Raw genomic sequence first — 20,935 nt, forward strand, 5'->3', positions numbered from 1 at the left:
AAATCTACTGGATTCCTTCTCCCTCTTTCTTCCATCTAGAGAATCAAGGCTCTGTGTTCATTCTCTGGTACACCTTAGAAAGCTCTCCTTTACATGAGCATGTGAGCAATCTGTTTTGGCAAAACCATTGCCAGAGGGCTGCCCATTGTGTTGTGGTTGCAGCCATTGTGCTAACACTTAGTATACACATTGCCTTCTGCTGCCCTTTGCTAAGAGACACACAGACCACTGTATCATGTTTGCTTTCATAGCTCAGGAGAGAGAATGATGTTAGAGATCTCTTTATTCACTAAGCCCAGAGGAGGATGGTGGGGAAGTTAGGATGTTTACTTTGAAGGAGAGGCGACTCCTGCTTAGGGAAGTAAGAGTTTAGGATTCCTGACTCAAACATAATTTGGTGAAGCAACTAAGCAAAGATAGCATTATAGGACTGTGAATGTTTCCTATTTGTGTTTTCTGGGTTCCTTGCCAGTTTTTCACATAACTATTTTGGAAAATAATTTTAAAACTATCATGCGACCATTTGAAGATAAGCAGTTAAGCACTCAATGATGTTTTTCAAGGACACAGACATTTTATCAATCTAAGATTCTTAAAAATGTAATGAGTCCACAAGTGAATATAAAAGAGAATTTCTTCAAACCTGTGGGTATACATGTTTTAACATTTTTTGAAGAAATAAAATCTTATGGCTTTCTTCCCATTTTCTAAAGATGTGGAATGTATCAATATGCTCTTAAGTGATGAATAAAATAATAAAGCTCTCTATAATTTAACAAGATTCAAAAAGGATTTGAAAATCACCCACAATATATCATGTTATGAAAATCAGATTGTAATAAAACCAAAACATAGTCATAAATCAATAACCCAGTGTTTGTAAAAGGCATTCATCATGGGCAAGGCAGGATTGGAGAGGTGTGAGTTAGGCTGCTGTTACTGTGGTTCTCTGGTGTCCACTTCTCTTCTCTCCTTCTGTTCATCCGGTCCTCATTTTCTGGTGCCCTCTTGTTTCCTTTTTATGTATGATGTTGCTTCTGCTCTTCTATGTTGGGCTGTCTAGTGTCTGGTGCTAGCATTGACATAGTACTTACCAGTTGTAACTGTTTACCTGACTCCTTACTCTGTGTGGGCGCTGTGTGGCAGGAGCTCTCTCCTGGACCTCAGCCATGGCTGTCTGTGGGAAAGACTATGCAGGTCTACTCCAGGTAATAGGTAATTATGAAGCACTTCCTCAAATCTAACAATGTATGATTTTTTTTTCTACGAAAGGTTGAAGTGAATAAAAGGTAACTTTCGTCTTTGTTGTGGTCACCACCAGCTTTGTATGTGATATTAACGCCACTTGCTGCTGAATACTATATGGTTCAAAGCTCAATGATGCTTTCCTGTGGACATTTTCCCTTACAGTGCTTCACCCTGTAGGCCTTGTTTTTGTGACTCACTGGAGTCTCCAGTCCTGGCATTGAATATAAACACTTCAATCTAATTGCTCTCATGACAGATTCTGCCTTCAGCTCATTATAAACTTTGTGAATGGGGATAATTTTTCTCATTTCCACAATCTTGGAGGCCCAAAGTTTAAATAAAAGCCTATTTAAACTGTGTGTTTAAGATCAAATACTAGTCTCCATGTGCTAGAAGGTATTTTTACTTTCAGCTGAGATTTCCTCAAGGGTTTTCCTGCAGCTGGCATGGTGGGCTCAGTCCCAGGTTAGTGTGTAATCAACTCTGATACTGAATTGGGGACACCTAGGATCAGTCAGATCTTAGTCCTCAGTAATGTGTTACTAAAATGACTTCTTCCACTAAAGTGGGTGGGGATGACTCTTTAGGCACCTCCTGAAAACAAACAATCAAACAAACAAAACCAAAGAACAAAATGAGAAGAGGAATTGAGATGTAATCTTTGAGAAACAAACTCAATCTTAAGAGATGTAGTTAGATATTTTAACAAATATAGCATTTTATTCTTAGTTTAGAGATGACTTTGAGAATAGTTTATTTTACACATGTTGTAAAGGAAACAAGACCCAGGCCCACGAGTCCACCACCATTCCTTAGTTTAATAACACAGACTCCTAGAGTTGAGATATGAAACAGGAATAAAACTGGAAGATGAGAATATGGTCAGGTATTTCCAGGATGCTGTGTACAGCCCTCTAAGTCCCAGAGTCTCCGCCGTGTTTCAGGCAGGAGGATGTGGGGACAGCACCCAAACCATGCTGCTGCCCTGTCAAGACCTGTATTTGGCCTTGCAGTGTAATTCTACTTGTCGTTGAAGAGAAAGTTTAGAGTTGATGTATATTCAGTTGCCCACAAATTGTATCCAAGGGCTGTAGGCCCAGGAAAGATGCAGCTCTAGGAGCTGAGTAGAGGTGTGGGCTGATTGGAGCTTGGTTCTCCAGCCAGCCCAGTTCCCATTATGAATAGTGATGCTATCTCCTAAAGGCTGTTCTCACTTTGTCTCCAGCTTCCAGGGCTAAGCTCAGTATGATCAACACCATGTCGAAAATCCGCGGCCAAGAGAAGGGGCCAGGCTACCCTCAGGCGGAAGCACTGCTGGCAGAGGCCATGCTCAAGTTCGGCAGGGAGCTGGGTGATGATTGCAACTTTGGTAAGTAGCCTTGGTCATACTGCAGTTCTCCAAGTAGGTTATGATGCTGATCAGAAAACAAAACAAAACAACAAAGCAAAAACATGACCACTAACAACAGCAAATTCTAGAGATCATCAGTCAGCCTGCTTATATTTTAATTCTCACTTGTAGATGTTATATATGGTGGAATAAAATGTGATTTTTAGGACTGCCAGTGTTTAAAGTGATTAGTCTACACGGCTTTTGTCCTTTTCCTCTAATGGGACCCCAGCCTTGACAACAGTTCTGGCAGACATGTCCAGATGCCTTGGCACTTTCCTGGGTGTATCTGGCAGGAGCTGCGTATTAAAGCAGATGGAGAAGTCACAATCAGTGTGATCTCCTACTCTGGCACCTGGGCTCTCTAGGATTAATCCACTGCTCATTTGTTTGGGATCCCTGATTCTGTTGCTCCAGGCAAAATAGAATTTATTCTATCTTCTCTCTCGCCTGGCTCTCAGGACCCTAAGCACCTTCTGCCTTCACTCCTATTGACATGGGACCTCTCTAGTCCATTTTCCCTCAGTTTTTAGTATCTGCTTCTGCTAAAAGCATTGAGCTGCAAGTGATCTCATATTAATGAGAACTAGTGCCTCTCACAGAGAACAGAGAGCCTTGCAAAATAGTACTCAGAGTGAAATGTCCAGTTCCTGGTAAGGAGGGATACTCCTCCTTTTAAAGGGTCCACGGAGCCTGGTTTTCAGAATGACTGTGGTAAATAGAAAAACTTCTTTTGTCTTGAGAACACTAGGGGCTTTCTTAGACTCTGTTGCCGTTATAGGACAGAGGCAATCCCTACACAGCCATCTTGAAGGCTGTTGCTGCAAAGAGTGCTTGTCTTTATTCTTCAGGGTGTGAGATCTTCATTTTCCCCTCTCAGGTCCTGCTCTTGGTGAGGTGGGAGAAGCCATGAGGGAGCTCTCGGAGGTCAAGGACTCATTGGACATGGAAGTGAAGCAGAATTTCATCGACCCCCTTCAGAATCTTCATGACAAGGATCTGAGGGAGATTCAGGTCTGTTCGATCCTTCTTCTCACACACACACACACACACACACACACACACACACACACGCAGATTCTCATTTTCCCAGACAGCCTCCCTGGGATACACAGGAGAGGGCACGTGCATTTCCTATAGCTCCATAAGATGAAAGGAACTGGAGACCAAAGGCCATCAATCCAGGATCACAGCTGCAGCTCTGCTGCTCCTGAGCAGAGCATTGGTTCCTCTGTCTTCATCTTCCTTGTTAAACAATCTTTCCACCATTATTTTTTTTTCTTAAAAAAAAAGCCCCCCCCCCTTTTTGTGTAGCCCTGGTTGTCCTAGAATTTGCTCTATAGATCATGCTGGCCTCACACTCACAGAAATCCACCTGCCTCTGACTCCGTAGTGCTGGGATAAAGGGCTTGCCTCACTGCCACCCAGCCAAAGGGATGTCCTTTATCCGGGACTTTAAATTCTGTTAATGATGGATGAGGCTGATGGGATTCCCCAAATATTAGTTCTACTTCTTTCAGTTTAAATAAGTAGCAACTATATTACTCTTAGATTTTTATATTTTCCTTATTGTTGTTGAGATTTAGAAGGACTAACCACGCTTTGTGAAACATACAGAAAAGCTGAGCTATCTCTGATCAATTCAGCTGGCGTTGCCTCTGAGTGGCCGTGAGTTTCAAATGCTTCTACAGCACCCCCTTGCCAAAAGAAAGCACACTTAGTTGGGAGATGCAGTGAGAGGAGCAGGGTGTAGAACAAAACCCATCCTTTATCTTGCCAGTTCTCTCCCACCACTGACTCTGTTTCTATCTTCTCTTCTTCCTCCCTCATCCATACACACTAAGGAACAGAGGAAAATCCCTCTTTTCTCCCACCAGTTAGTCGTAGAATGCTACAGCTATTAAGAAAGGAAACTACTGATGATCTTCAGGAAAACGAAACAGAACAAAACTCCTTATCCTCATCTTTAGAGAGGTTATGAACCTTACCATATGGAGATACTGCAGTGAGGGATTAAAGCTACAGATGTGTGTGTGTGTGTGTGTGTGTGTGTGTGTGTGTTAAGGGAGGTAGTGCTGATAGAAGATCCTCCAAGGTCCCTTGCAGTTTGGATTTGTGACTGAGTTGTGTCACCTGTCCTTGGAGAGGTGAACTCATCTGTCCCCTAACAGCTACCTCTGTCAAATGGGGCAGGTGTTGAGATGCAGATTACCAGGCTCAGCCTGGCTATTCTGACTTAGGTGATCAGGGATCTATATTCTTACCAGACATACTAGGTGACTCTGGTAAACTAGATTAGTCAAAAAGGAATTTCATTTTTTTCTACCTTTACCTCACAAAAGGGGGCTTTCCCATTTCTCATGGGGAAGGTGACTGGCAGGCTCTTGTGTGTAGCATTTTCTTGAGGTGGAAGGTATGGGTGATGCCTATCCACATTCCCTTCTTGTCATTTGGAGAAGAGATATAGTTCAACTTGGCTTTGGCCTGAGAATGCTTAGCAAAAGGACATTGGTCTTTCAGTGACTTGTTTCTCATTCTGAATTATTTGTCAAGGTGTCCCTCTACAGTTAGCCACTAGAAGCATTTGCGTTGCTGGTATATGTGTCTTCATTTCTCTGGTGACATGCAATTTCAAACACAGCCAGTCACATTTTGGAAGCTACTAGGAATGTAAGAAAAATGAGGTACAAGAAGGTCTTTTCCATAATATGTCCTTTGGAAGCATGTTCCCGCCCTTGGCTCTTTCAGCATCACCTGAAAAAGCTGGAAGGCCGACGCTTAGACTTTGATTATAAGAAGAAGCGACAAGGCAAGATTCCAGATGAAGAACTCCGCCAAGCTCTGGAGAAATTCGATGAGTCTAAAGAAATCGCCGAGTCGAGCATGTTCAACCTCTTGGAGATGGATGTAAGCTGCTTTTCTCTAGGTTTTCATTTAATTTTACCATCGGGGCATAGCACTGATGTGTTGAAAGACATATCATGTGACATGCTACCATCTGGTTCCTCTATGTGATAAGAACACACAGGGACCACTTCTCTTAGTGATTTATCATACAGACAACATGGAAATGGAATTCATTTCTTTATCCTTATAGATTGATTGAACCAGAACTATATTTAATGGATTTTAAAGTATTGCCAGTAAGTGCAGAGATAGAGAATGCCTGTGATAACCCACATATAAATCCAGCATATTACAAACTACTGTTTTAATATAGAGCATATGACCTGCAGGTAAGAATGACAATAAATTACATTCAGAATTGAGTGTATGAAGTTATAAAGTTGTCAATACATAGAAGTGATCTTGAAATTTTCATAGAAAAATATATAAATTAGAATTGATGATTTATCAGAGACACTATAGTCAGGGCATGTCTGAGATGGTTTAGAAGTTGCCCCTGCATCACCAGAATTCTAAATTATCACTTATGGCTTCGGACATTAACTTCTGTTGAGTTCATTCAGCTGTAAAGCCACATGAACAGTCCTTTCTCCCTTATTTCACACATGTGGAGATTTGAATAGCTGGATTTCTTGTCCTGGACCATCTCCACCATCTAACCCCAGAGTTCATCTGGGATGTTTGTAGGGCTTTGTGTACTCATCACTGGAGGAATCTCCAGAGAAACAAAACCATAGGGTTATAGGTACAGGTGGTATGGATTCAGGGTGCATAGCTGGAGATCAAGGGAGAAAGGGAAATTTCTCATGAGGGGGCTAATTGAGGCTCAGAAGCTCCACATATACCTCCAGATAGGTGGGGAGCCAGTGAGGCTGGAAACATGGTTCAGACTGATTCTAAAGGCCTGAGAATGAACGGTTGGCATTGGCTAGTTGATTCGGTGACCAGAGGCTAGAGAATCTAGAAATGGCAGAGAACCACAAGTCTTGAGGATGGAGAGCTGGCAGCTCTGGTGTCCAAATGCAAGAGGAGGTAAATGTTCAGTCCCAGGAGAGAGGGGAGTGAATCTCTCTCTTTTGTCATTTGTTTTATTTGAATCCTCAATGGACTGGGCAGCATGTACCATTCTAGATATGCCAAGCTCATCCTTGCTTAGTTCTTTCTGATTCAAATGCAGATCTAGTCTGGAAGCAACTCCGCAGACACACCCAAGGACCATGCTTTGCTAGCTTCTGAGTATCTTTTAAACTAGTCGTGTTGTCATCCCAAGATTAGCCATCCCATTAATTAATTGGCTTACATCCTGAGTGGCAAGGAAGGCGTGTTGAACATGTGGAGCCCTCATCATCCAGAGACAGTGCAGGTTTGTCTACAGATAACTTTATCCTCCTAACCACTCAGTGAAATACTGTAGGAACTCTGAACCAGTGTGTGTCCTTGTACTCTGAGCCCCACTCCCACATCCTCAAACTTACAGGACAGCGTTCATTACCTTTGACATGGAGGCTACAATTCAGGTAGATCACAGCATACAATGTCCAAAAGGAAGGCTGTTTAGAGTATTAGATAATTAACTTTAAATCCCACCTGGATCAGGCTAAGAGGCCAAAAGCTTTATTCTACACTGTGGTGACCGAAGTGAGAAATTAATTTTCCTTTTTTTTTATTGCCATCGGTTATTAGCATATAAAATGATGCTTAGATTTCATGTTGGCTGCTGCAGACAGGAAGCAAAGAGTTCTGTAGTTATAGAATCTTTCTCCTAAAGGACTTCAATGAAAGAAGCCACATCGTAACCAGAAAGCTTAGAGTTAAGCTTAATGAAAACAATGAAACCTGCCCAAGGCCTGACCTTATGGTACTACAGGCATTTCTGAGCGTAAGGATGCTGTCAAATTCTTAATCAACCCAGAACCTGTAGAGCTATGTGTGTTATCATGACAGGCTGCACAATCGTTGGACAGTTACTGTTCTGGGACAGTAATGTTGTAACTTAAGAGAGTTCTCTCCATCCTTCCAGATAGAACAGGTGAGCCAGCTCTCCGCACTTGTTCAGGCTCAGCTGGAGTACCACAAGCAGGCAGTGCAGATCCTGCAGCAGGTCACTGTCAGGCTGGAAGAAAGGTAAGTTACACTTGCCTAAGGTTCTGATCTGCTGTAAAAGGATGTGCCAAGAAACTGAAATAAAAGATGACACTCGGAGACCAGCATTTGCCAACCCACCTGCTGATGCAACACGGGCACCTCGTGGAGGGGCTGCTTGATTTGACTTTGCACTTGTCTTACTTCCCTTGTCTTGCTTTCTTCTGGCTCTGACCCTGTGTTTATGAGATGTTGACGTACGAAGCGTATATTTGCTACCATAGATGGTACACCAGAATTGATGATGACGGCTGTCATTTGCTTAGCAATATCCTGTAGAACAACCATGCATATGTTTGCTTTGAAAGAGCCTTGTGGACCTAACAGATGAGCAGTACTGTGAGGCCTATGGAGGTGACGTCATCAGCAAGGGGCTCACCCAGTGGTGAGGCAGGGCACATGGGTGGGCAAAAGCTACTTAGAAGCCTGTGTCTTTTCATTCTTGTTTTTCTTGAATGATCATGCACCAGTCCACCTTCAGAGGACTGCTTCCGTGTTCCTGTTCAACCTCCTTAAATCTGCCTCACTGTGAGCTGTAGTAGTTGTCTACACGAATAGAGCTCTTTGGGGTTGTGAGGTATAGCTTAAATGAATATGTGCACTATAAGTCAGATATGCCTTGACCAACATCAGATTCCTCCTAAAGGAAAAGGGTGTAATACCTCTCATCTACAGAACAACATAGCCTAGCATTAAGTGCAACGTAGAATGTCGGTGGGCTATGCTGTGATCATGGCTGGGTAGAATTTGGGGTGCCTGCACCTATAAAAGTTCATTATACTACGTGTTGCAGCCCTAAGAAAATATCAGAATTTAGGGCACAATTTCTATTTCATAGGAATCCCTTTTACATCATTATAATAGCAAAAGAATATTGAAGTGAACCATCTTAAGGCAGGGGCCTTATTAATTATACCTTATTTAGCCAGGTGACATCATTATCAACCAAGGATCTTGTTAATCTTGCTTCATTTAGCTACATGAAGGAGGAAATTTTGCTAAATGAATATATCAAAGAATTTTGTAGCAGCCTTTACCTTTAGGATCATGTCCAGAGTACACCTTCCTGGGCGATTAGTGGCTGAGTGTCCAGTGAGACCTTCAGTCCGAAGTCATATGCTGCATTGTTTTGGACTCGCTGGCCTTCCCATCACCTTAGATCCTTCTTTGATTTGTGCTTTTTTGGTACCAACCTTCAGTTCACCCTTGCAGAAGTGAATTTAACTCTGAAGCTTCTCTAGTAGAAAGGCTTAAAACAAATGTACCAGAACACCAGCCACACCATGTACCTCTCACTTCTGTTGAAGAGGAAGGGACTGTGTTCACTCTCTTTGTCATCTCAAACATGCTCTTTTATTTTATTTTTTTATTTTTATTTATTCCCTTCACATCCCACTCAGTATCGCCCCTCCAGGTCACACACTCCCCCAATTCTTCCTGCATACCCCTCCCCTTCTCCTCTGAGTGAGCCCTCCCCCCTGCATGTCCCCACCCTGGCAGTTTAATTCTCTGTGAGGGTAGGCGCTTCCTCTCCCCCCCCCCGAGGTCAGACAAAGCAGCCCAGGCAGTATGATATACCCCACATACAGGCAACAGCTTTTGGGATAGTCCCCATCCAAGTTGTTCAGGACCCACACAAAGACCATGTTGCACATCTGCTGCATATGCTTGGGGGCGGGGAGGGGGTCTAGGTCCAGCCCTTGTAAGTTCTTTGGTTGGTGGTTCAGACTCTGAGAACCCCAAGGGTCCAGGTCAGTTGACCCTGCGGGTCCCTTTTGTGGCCCACAGTGCCATCCACTGTTTGGCTGTGGGTGGTGTCTGTATCTGTCTGAGTCAGCTGCTGGGTGGAGCCTCTCAGAGGACAACATGCTTCCGTCTACAAGTAGAATAGATTTATCATCAGTAGTGTTAGGGATTGGTGCTTGCCCATAGGATTGGGCTGGTTATTGGCTGGCCATTTCCTCAGTCTCTGCTCCATCCCCTGTGCCTACCTTGCTTGTAGACAGGATAAATTTGGGAATGAAAGTTATGTGAGTGGATTGGTGTCTCTGTCTTTCCACTGGGGTTCTTGTCTGGCTACAGGAGGCAGCCTCTTCAGGTTCCATATCCACAGTATAGTGAGTTACAGCTAAGGCCACCCCCATTGATTATTGGGTTCCTCCCTTTTCCCAGGTCATGTCTCATCCTGGAGATGTCCCCCATCTCCTCATCCCTGGCAGTTGCAGATTTTCGTTCATTTTCATGGCCATCTAGACATATCTCTTATCCTTTCCCACACCTAATCCTGAATCCTCCCAGTTCCCTTCCAACCTTCCCTCCCCCTTCACTTCATCTGTCTTCCTCTCATGACTGTTTTATTCCCCCTTCTAAGTGAGATTCAAGGTTCCTTGCTTGGGCCTTCCTTCTTGTTTAGCTTCTTTGTGTCTGGGGAGTGTAACATGGTACCTGTATTTTATGGCTAATATCCATTTATAAGTAAGTATATCCCATGCATGATCTTTTGAAACTGGGTTACCTCAGGATGATATTCTCAAGTTCTGTCCATTTGCCTGCAAATTTCACGATGTCTTGGTTTTTAATAGCCGAATACTATTCCATTATGTAGATATACCACATTTTATTTATCCATTATTCACTTGAGGGACATCTAGGTTGTTTCCAGTTTCTGGCTATTACAAATAAAGCTGCAATGAACATAATTGACCAAGTATCTTTGTGAGATGTTAGAGCATCTTTTGGGCATATGCTGAGGAGTGGTATAGCTGGGTCTTAAGGTAGAACTATTCCCAGTTTTCTGAGAACCACCGGATTGATTTCCAAAGTAGTTTTACAAGTGTGCACTCTCACCAGCAATGGAGGAATGTTTGCCTTGCTCCTCATTCTTTCGAGCATGAGATATGTCTCGAGATTTTGATCATAGCCATTTTAATGGGTATAAGGTGGAAGCTCAGAGTTGTTTTGATTTGCAGTTCCCTGATGACTAAGGACTTTGAACAGTTCTTTAAGTGCTTCTCAGCCCTTTGAGATTTCTCTGTTGAAAATTTTCTGTTTATTTCTGTGCCCAATGTTTTACTTGGCCTTTTTGGGTTGTTGGTGTCTAACCTTTTAAGATCTTTGTAATTTTTGGCTACTAGCCCTCTATCAGATGTAGTGTACACTTGATTTTTTGATAAAGAAGCCAAAACCAAACAATGGAAAAATAGAAGCATCTTAACAAATGTTGCTGGTTTAACTGGATATCGACATGTAAAAGAATGAAAATAGATGCATACTTATCAGTTTGCACAAAACTCAAGTTCAAGAGGATTAAGGACTTCAACATAAAACTGGATACACTAAATCTCATGAAAGGGAAAATGGGAAATTCCCTTGAATTCATTGGTACAGGAGACAAGTTCCTGAACAGAACACTAATGGCTCAGGCCATAAGATCAGTAATTGATAAATGGGACTTCATAAAACAGCAAAGCTTTTGTAGGACCTATAGGTAGCCCACAGATTGGGAAAGGATCTTTAAACATGGTTTAAATCAGTATAATTCTAGAATTCCATACCCCTAACCTTCCTTTCCTTAAAATTATATATATATATATATATATATATATATATATATATATATATATGTCTTATTGAATACCTAACACTGGAAAAGATCCTCTTACTGGCCTTCGTTCATTTCTTTCTTACTCTCTGTATCTCCATCTGCTCATTCTTATCAGAACCCGTGGCCTTTCCTCTTTTCCTTCCTCCAACCCTTCCTGTGTTCTACATGGAGTAGCTTTCTTTCATATGTAGAGCTATGATCTCATTCCTTAAACCATATCTCAGCCTCTTTATGGCTAAATAAACTCTCCATATCTCTAAACCCCGCCCATGCACTTTGAGCTCTTGGTGGCAATCTGTGGTCAGTGATGTCTGCTGTCCCCTATACACACTGCCTTGGGGCAGCAACTTTTTCTTATGCACCTTTATGTCCCTGGTCTCTAACATGGTGCATATTAGCATAAATTACTCTGAATGTAGGAGTGAGAGATTGGGAGAAAGGATGCAAACAGTGAGGACAGGATGACAAACCTCCCGAAGAACTGGTGTCAGGGATATGGGAGACCAAGGGTACTTAGCACATTTCCACTGGATCATGGTAGCTCATCAAGTGAGCCAAGAAGTTCCTGGATTTTACTGCTTTTCTGTTCACTTGTAATTGGCTACATAATTCTCCATCATCCCTTTTCTTTGTGATACAGAATAAGACAAGCTTCATCTCAGCCAAGAAGGGAATATCAGCCCAAACCACGAATGAGCCTAGAGTTTGCTACTGGAGACAGTACTCAGCCCAACGGGGGTCTTTCCCACACAGGCACACCCAAACCTCCAGGTAAGGAGCAGAAGGTTACAGATCCCCTTTCCTGGGCCTTGGGTGTACCCACAGGTGATGCTGAGAAAGTTGAGAGCATTCTGCTTCCCCTGCACAGCAAGTCAGTGCTCATGGGAGGGCTTGTCAGGTAGGAGCTCTTTTCTTGGGCAAATTTTATCGTTGCTCCATTGTCCCACCCTCTTTGCCTTCTTTCTGAAACATGTATTCTTGTGGTAATTATAACGAAGTTCATCAGGCTCATCTTCCTGACAATGCTGGGAGAAGGAAAAGCAGTGGTTAGGAGTTTAACTACAGACATGGCCAGATCCATCCATGTTAGTACTTTTACATGGCTTCCCATTCAAAATAGTGTAATTAGTAATATAGACAGTACTCTAAAGTCTTAGAATCACAGATCAGTTCTCATTCTTCAAATTTAGTAATTCCAGATTCGTGAAAACTGCTGTAATACAGGGAAAACAGGACACAGAACAGTGGGCCCTGGTTTTGCCCTGTGTGACTGGCTCAAAGAAAAAGTATTCTATTTGCTTCTTAACCCCAAATTAGAGCTAACGGTACAATTTTCATTAAATGGTTATATCTATTTAACAACAAATTTTTAGAAAATCATAACCTATATTTGGTGAATTGGTGTGTATGAATATGCTGTAAGAACCACAGCACAAGAATAATATAATATATGCTGCATAATTTAATAAAGAGTGGACTTTGCCCTCAAGGTATCTATTTAAAATGAGCAAACATATTAATATAACATGCACATAAATATGAACATAGAAAAGTGTCTGTGGACCTCATACTAATAAGATGTCTTAAAAAGAGAAACAGTATAATTTATTTATTTTTATTTAGAGAGGTCACCAAATGAAAAATGAACTGTATGTCTTGTTTTTGGGCAAGGAAAAGTGCAGTCATCAATAATTTATGTGGCAAGTGTGACCTTCAGGTCCACTGGCATTGGGGCCCCAGTGGGCAACAGTGGACGCTCTGAGCTGTGAACAGAGATTCAGATGTCCCCTTCTTCATTCCATGACAGCATTTTACAGAGCTTTCTACTGCAGTGAACCAATCACTGAAGATCCAGGAGAAATGGGATAAGCTACAGATCTTTACAACCCATGCCCAGTGTCAGATGGGTTCCCACTTCTTTAAGCAAGACAGTTTTACAGTTGGAAATGCCTCAGGAGAAAACTTGGGTCTCATTTGTATGTGGGCATTTGAGAATGATCATGGCAATGGGGAAACTGAAGTAGGGGTACACACCAATATTCCTCTGGGGAAAATATAGCTTTTGTCAATTGAGAACATCCAGCCATGTCAGAGCTGGGGAAGAGCGGCCCCAAGGGCCTCCCTCCCTTTGGGTCTAGGATAACAAAGATGGAATTTAGATTTTAGTAAGTAATAATTCAGGACTATCAAAGGGGAGGTGTTAGCTATGTGTAAGTTTAAGAGCGGCCCAGCCATTGCACTATTTGAGGCATATTAAAATAGAAGGCTGTGTATATGTGATTTTCATTCGAGAATCCAGAGGAACCATAGCCACCACTGGGGTGATCAGTGCGGATCAACCTTCTACCGCGACATGCTGTGACCTTTTATGTTCTCTCTGTCTCTGATTCTCAGGTGTCCAAATGGATCAGCCCTGCTGCCGAGCTCTGTATGACTTTGAACCTGAAAATGAAGGGGAATTGGGTTTTAAAGAGGGCGATATCATCACGCTCACTAATCAGATTGACGAGAACTGGTATGAGGGGATGCTTCATGGCCAGTCTGGCTTTTTCCCCATCAACTATGTAGAAATTCTGGTTGCTCTGCCCCATTAGGATCCTGTGCTGGCTGGCTCACCTCCTTCTGACCCAGATAGTTAAGTTTAACCACTGCTTTGGTAATGCTGCTTCCAATACATCACGAATGCAGGCCGCAGTGGATGAGTCACCAAGCCCACACGTGCCCTGGGTTGACCCGTGTGCTCCTCCAGGAGATGCGGTGATAGATGGTATCTTCCAAGGCCAGTGGGCCTGGTACATGCTTTAAAACACCATCTGAGACTAGCCAGGAATCCCAGAACTGGCTTCACAGTTCTCAGGAGGCTGTGGTTCCTGATAACATGCCTGTGAACCACATCGCAGAAAAACTCTCCTCACTGAAGATATTGTCTCTCACCCAGGGGCCATCTCAAGGTCTCCAGTTCTCCACTTACAGAGGAGAAAGTCCTTTTTGTTGCACTTTCCCTTCCTAAATATGTGAGTCACAGAATTGTTGGCAAAAACATCCCCTCACCAGCAAGTTGTCTGCTGGTTTAAGCAACTTGGTCTCTTGATGCCATTAGCAGAAGTATTAATTGTCCAAAGCACCTTTGTTCACCAACATCTATCTATCTATCTATCTATCTATCTATCTATCTATCTATCTATCTATCTATCTATCTATCATCTATTATCTATCTATCTATCTATCTATTATCTATCTATCTATCTATCTATCTATCTATCTATCTATCAGTCATCTATTATCTATCTATCTATCTATCTATCTATCTATCTATCTATCTATCTATCTATCTATCAACCTACCTATCTACTATCTCTCTATCTCTATCTATCTATCTATCTATCTATCTATCTATCTATCTATCTATCTATCTATCTCCCTCATACTTCTGAGACATGGCCAGTTTTCTTCCCTCCCTGCTGTTAAGCACTTGGCAGATGAGGGGGGTCCCATTTATTTCTGAGTGAGATGGTGAACAATCTGTATGTTGGCTGAAAAGGAAAAAAATCTCCAGTCTGAATTGGGAAGAAATCTGGTCTCTAAGCTCAGATTCCTTGCTGTACAGAAGCTGTGTATATACGTAGTCCGTTTCTGAAGGGTACAGGAAGGGGGAACAGCTGTCTTCCCTTCTCTGTTTACTTACCCAGGAATCAGTCCATTCCCTGAGTCCCTTTACCACAAAGACGTAGGAGAGAAACACTAGTAAGCATTTCCCACTCCATAGAACAAGACAGTGAGCATCGCTCCTTCCCATGTTTACTTGTTTGTGTTCCTTGAACATCATTTGTGCATATTCTGCCCTCAATGAGGACCAAATAAAGATGATTTTTGTGCTTAGCAGTTTAAGGTATGTGGCTGCATATGCAAACCCCTTTTCCACTCCAGTCATTACTTTGAACGCCTCCCTTCCTCATTTTGTGTGTACAGTGCTGTGTACGCTGATCAGTGTTGGGTTTTCGTTTTGTTCTCCTTCAGTTATGGAAGTCCCGATAGGTACCCAGAGTTCTATTTATCTAGCTGTACAGACTCCTTCAGAGGTTTAACGTGCTGCTTCCGATATGCCACTTGCGGTAGTGGATCATGTGGAGTGAAAGGCAAATCTTCCTGCTTAATGTATAAACTCACCACGGGAAGCACTGCTGTTTCCAATAAATATTGCTGAAGACGAAACAGAGGGTTCTGCTTCTTCCTTTTTGTCAGTTCTCTGGGCTGACAGTGGGGGGACTGAGATTCTTTGGATCTCCATTGCCTTTGGATGGAGCCAATCCAGACCTGGTCCCAACCTCATCTCCAGCTTGGGGGCATGTGGGGCAAGTTCCAGAAACAAGTGGTGAGTTAGTTTAGTAGGCACTTGCATCACTAATTCCAGGATGAAGAAGAGCTTGGGGGGAGAGAGTAAGTCCAGGCAGCTGGCTCCTTGAAGTCATGTGATTTAAGAAGCAGTGCTGTTGGCAGGAGAACACAGTGCCAAATAGAGAAAATGAAATAAGTTGGCCGGGCTTTTGGCTATTTTGTTTTTAATTTTTCTTTATTTTTTAATTTCATCCATCTATAGAGTGAAATATCATCTCTACCTCCTAGTTCCTCCATTAATTCCTCCAATGCCCCCTCCACACACACCTTTCAGCGAACTTCAAGTCTTTAAGTCCAGTTAGTGCTGTCTGCATGTCCTTGTGTCCCTGGGTGTGGCACCATGCACTAGAGCATGGGAAACCCACCAGGGGTCACACCTTCAGAGAGGAAGGAAGGATTCGTCTGTCTCCAGAAACTCTCCACTGTTCCTCAGTAAGAAGTAGGGTCTGGAGGCAGCAGGGATATAAAGAGTAAATACCCTCCAATTTTACAAGAGAAAAGTGGGGACTGCAGCATGTGTCTAACTACTGCCCCCCAAAAGATGAAAGTTCTTTTTGCAATAACCTTTAAAAATCATTTCATGGTGAGGCTAATAATATAAAAATACAATGTACCACACATAGAAGAAGAGAAAGAAAATAATTCAAACAACAGACCAAAAACAAACAGACAGAAAACAAACAAAAACAGACCAAAAAACAAAAACAAACAAACAAACAGACCAAAAAAACAAACAAACAAAAACCTAGGCTTTTCATTTGGGAGGGAAGATGGCAACAATACTGTAACCGTCTTATATCAAATTTCACTGATTATAAATTAATCAAAATTTAAACTATCATTCTACATGTCATTAATTAACCTTGATGCAGCTTATAAACATGACAATTTTTCATACACGAAGCCAGCTGAACATATCCATCAGAAGTAAGAGCGATCAGAAGTGCAGCACAATGAAAAGCCAAAGGCCAACAGGGAAGGGGTGCATGGCCTACACAGAACAGGAGGTCAGAAGGAGCTGTGTGCACTCCCAACAACATTTTAGCCAAACAATCCCTTTAGCTTTAAGAGGTGCATTCATAGGGATGGCACTTAATATTTTTGAAGTCCAAAAGGAAACTAACAGCAAGACTCTGCACCAAAGAGTACTCTCAATGCGAGCCAGTGCCAAATGAGCTGCTCCATATGATGAGAAAACAAAACAGATTCTTTTGTTATTTTCCAATTACATTTCTCCTTGTGATTACACGTCAACTCAAGCTTTCAGAAGGCTAGGGGAAATGCAGGCATGTTTTAAAGACCTGAGAGTCCCACTTTAGTCCCTCTCTGGCAGGTGCTCCAGGCTATCCAGGGGAGTCCAAGTCAGTCCATCAGTCACTGCTCTGCCTAGTTTTATGTCAAGGACTCAGGCTAGAGTCATTTGGGAAGAAGAAACATCAAATAAGAAAATGCCTCCAAAAGATTGGCCTGTAAGCCTGCTTGTGAAACATTTTCTTAATTAGTGATAGATTTGGTAAGGCCCAGCCTGTAGTAGGTGGTATCTCCCCTAACAGGTGGTCTTGGGGTATACAAGACAGCAGGCTGAGCAAGCCAGTAAATGGCACTTTCACTGTGTCAGTTCCTGCCCTAATTTCCTTGGTGATGATGAACAATGGGCTATAAGACTAAATGAACCCTTTCCTCCCCAAGTAGACTTTTGGTTCTGGTGTTTATCCCGGCAACAGAAAACCTTACTAAGACAAACATTGTGGCAGTTTCCCCAGAGACTCCCCAGTTGAGGCAAGTTTGGGAAACACTACACTACGTGCAAGTATCTTAAACCAGCAGACTCCTATTCACAGGCATTTTCTTACCATTTTCTCTGACTTCTCAAAACAGTTATGTCTATAGATCGATTCGGTATGATTTTACAAATGTATTTCCACCCTCACCTGCAATGATACCACAGACTCCATCTACCTGGATTCCCCCATCTTGCAGTCATTAGTTGATGTTTTCCTGGTCACTCCATGTCTTGTGATGGAACCAGAGAAAGAATGTCTACTGCAGGGCCATGCTTCCATTATAGGGTTCCCTGTCAGAAACTCTTCCTTGTTTGGACTGATGCATCCCACAGTTCAAATTAAGAGTCCCAAGGATATAAGCTGCCAGGGTAAAAGCAGAGATCATAAGCTCTTCTCAATCTTCTTGTATTCTGACAACAGATTTCTGACTCTGTCACCTGCTGGCAAGCCAGGATCTGCCTGTTATACAGGTATCCCATCCCACTCCATCCAGACTCAATGCCTGTGGTCTACAAAGCCACACTCTAAGTGAACCTGGTTTATCCTGGGAAATTGTTTGGTGATTCAAGGAAAGTTAGCATGACTGGTCAAACAAGGGGGAAAGAAGGAACCAGTTTCCTGTCACCTTGTCATCCAACTGTTTCCAATGGAATAACAGAGAGAAGCATTGTGGCGTTATAGGTCAGTCCTAGACATCAGAAGTCACAGCCTTGTCTCTTATAGGAACATCAGAGATCTGAACTTATGTGGGAACCAGCAAGGGCAGGAGGAGGGTAGCCCATGAATTTGATGAAAGCTGAGGTAGACTGACTCTATACTCAGGCACCAAATTTGCAGTGCTACCTTCATGCATCATTTCGGCCTTTACATTCCTCCCACACTCTGTTTTTTTCCTGAGTAGTTTCATGGGGCCTAGATTGCCCTCTGGTGGCCAAAATACACACATTAATTAACCTATTTTAAAAAAATCTTGATAAATAATTCTAATAATTTTGTGGGATATTTTTGCAGTAGCAGAGCTTAAGATTTCCCTTCTTATGTGCTACCCACGATATTACTCCTTTACTTGGTTGTTCTCAGTAGGTCTTAGTGTCAGACTGATATCCAGTGAAATGTAATCTTCAGAAAGAAAACCCAAGTCTTTTTGCTCTTCTAATAAAGAACCAGCATGGTGGACTCGTTGGAGTAATCACTCAGCCATTCGCAGTCACCGTGAATGAACCACCTGGTGCTCTGTGTCCTTTGTTACCTGGACTTCAGATGAAAAGCAGTTAACCTGGAGCAGTCACCCTCAAGAAATTTCATCTTCTGGGACAATCGTAAAAGTTACATTCAGCATCTACCTTGGTTGCTTTTCTACTTCTATGACAAAGTACCATGACCAAGGCAACTTAGAGAAGAGTTTATTGGGACTTACAGTTACGGAGGCCGAGTCCATGACCATCACAGTGGGGAACATGGTGACAGGCAGGCATGGTGCTGGTGCAGTAACCGAGAGCTGACACCCTGAGCAGCAAGTAGGAGGCAGAGAGAGCGAGAGGTAACGGGAAAATGGCACGAGCTTTTGAAACCCCAAAGCTCATCCCAGTGATACAGATCCTCCAAGGTCTTACCTCCTATTCCTTTTCAAACAGTTCCACCAACTGAGTATTCAAACATGAGGGCCATTCTCCTTCAAACCAGCACAGCATAAGCAGTATTCTTAGAAGGGATCATTTAAAAGGTATTTTACGGAGGTATAATTATCCTGCTCCCTCTGTTTTCAGGATACCTCAGTCTGCTGAGTATTGCTGTAACATACAAAATTGGAGGCAATATCGTTAAATGGATAAATAATACTGGTACAAACAGTCGTCCATCTGGAGAAATATCCTACTATGTTCTCCTCCATGAATCAGCCTTAGTAATTCTTGTTATGTGGACAACTAGTCAGCTCCATCACAATTTCCCATGCTTCTGTATATAAGAGCTCTGTTTATCTTGCAGGTTTATCTCCATGGCTGGTTCTGAGGGTCTTAAAGGCTTCCCTGGAGGCTCCCTATTTTCACAACGTATGTTGCTTTGACATATAGTCATGATTTTGTTTTCAGGAGGTTCAAGCCCATTACTAGACAAAGTCAGTGCCACAATCTTTATAACTGTCATTGCTGAGTCCCATGTCTATTTACCTTCTACCTACATCTAACCCAAGCCCCATGGGGAAAAATTACTAATTATGATTCTTTGTTCCTCAGTGACCACCTGGATTGCTAGCCTTAAGTTCTCCTAACTTTGGGAGCTGTGTGTAATCTGTATCCAAATTCAATTCAGAGCACATGATTTTCTGGACCATTTCTAGTTTTTGTAGCATGATATGCCAAAAGGCAGCACCGAATGCAAGGGCTACCATATAGGCAGATTGTTCTGAGATAGTGAACCCAGAAAGCAGGTTATCGATACAGTCATTTACCAGTACATGATTTATAACAGTACATCATTAGGGGCAGTCAATTTAAGGCACATAATTGAAGTGTTCAACCTTGATAGCTACTGCTTGATCCTATTAGAGTCTCCTGGGACCTCTTCACATGTGGGCGAAAGGAAAGGATTCCTGTATCTCCACTTCTGAGTTTCTCATGGCTGAGTGGAGGTGAGTACCACAGTCTTAGCCCAAGGCAAGACATTGTTTACCTGTGTCCATACAACCCAGTGCAAGAGCCAAGGGGAGTTTGAAGTGATATCCATGAATACTCCCTACCACACCGCACAGCTTCCACTCAATCCATTTCTGCCCTCCTTGCCCCAGCCTTAGCAATTCTTGTTATGTTTAGGGATGTTCATCTGGTGCAACAGAGGAAAGCCACTACCTACAGGAAGTGTGTTCTCACAGTATCTTCTGAACCCTCTCTCCTACATTCTCCATGCACAGTTTCTTCCTGTGCACCTCTGCTTCTACTTTGTGTTCTTTGGAAAGACCATAGATGTTTCTTGAGGGGTAACCTGTGGGTTATACTCTTCTTCCAGCCTTATCAAAATCACTTTACCTGCCCATTTGTTTTGTTTCCGTTCATTTCATTTTGTATAGTGTCATGGGGAAGGGGGGAATTACTGTCTTCCATGGCCATAACTGATAAAAACCTAATTCTGATTAAAACCTTACTTTTATTTTAAACTATTTTATTAATTCTTAGAGAGAATTTTGTACATTGTAGGCTGATTCCTACTCTTGTTTTAAAAATCACAACAAGATAGAATTATCTGGTCCATGAATGAGAGGCCAATCAAGAGGTCCATGCCCGTGTCTGTCCTATTGCTATCCAGATGATAAGTTTAGTGATTGTGGACTCTGCTTATTGTCATAATCAAGTCCCAGGGGACTGGCATGGCTCTCAGTGATGACTGCACGTGCACAGAGGGTTTGTGTGCACATGAGAGCGAAGCCTCTGTGGCCACTACCAGGTGAGTAGTTCCTGGAAGAAGGAATGC

General features: G+C 42.6%; 1 protein-coding gene across 2 annotated transcripts in view; it reads left to right on the top strand.

The window, feature by feature from the left end:
- Sh3gl2 (SH3 domain containing GRB2 like 2, endophilin A1) overlaps nucleotides 1–20,935 on the top strand; it is a 406,012-nt gene that overhangs the window by 160,821 nt on the left and 224,256 nt on the right. The window contains exons 4-9 of one of the 2 annotated variants that reach the window (XM_021159749.2): nucleotides 2,474–2,617; nucleotides 3,519–3,652; nucleotides 5,387–5,545; nucleotides 7,566–7,669; nucleotides 11,932–12,062; nucleotides 13,686–15,503. In XM_021159749.2, coding sequence (XP_021015408.1) covers nucleotides 2,474–2,617; nucleotides 3,519–3,652; nucleotides 5,387–5,545; nucleotides 7,566–7,669; nucleotides 11,932–12,062; nucleotides 13,686–13,885 — 872 coding nt within the window. In that variant the 3' untranslated portion in view covers nucleotides 13,886–15,503. Of the gene's footprint in view, nucleotides 1–2,473; nucleotides 2,618–3,518; nucleotides 3,653–5,386; nucleotides 5,546–7,565; nucleotides 7,670–11,931; nucleotides 12,063–13,685; nucleotides 15,504–20,935 lie in introns of those variants that run through there. The other variant, XM_021159750.2, reaches the window with a different exon arrangement.

This window comes from Mus caroli, chromosome 4, assembly GCF_900094665.2.
Source record: "Mus caroli chromosome 4, CAROLI_EIJ_v1.1, whole genome shotgun sequence".
NCBI classification, from domain to species: Eukaryota; Metazoa; Chordata; class Mammalia; order Rodentia; family Muridae; genus Mus; species Mus caroli.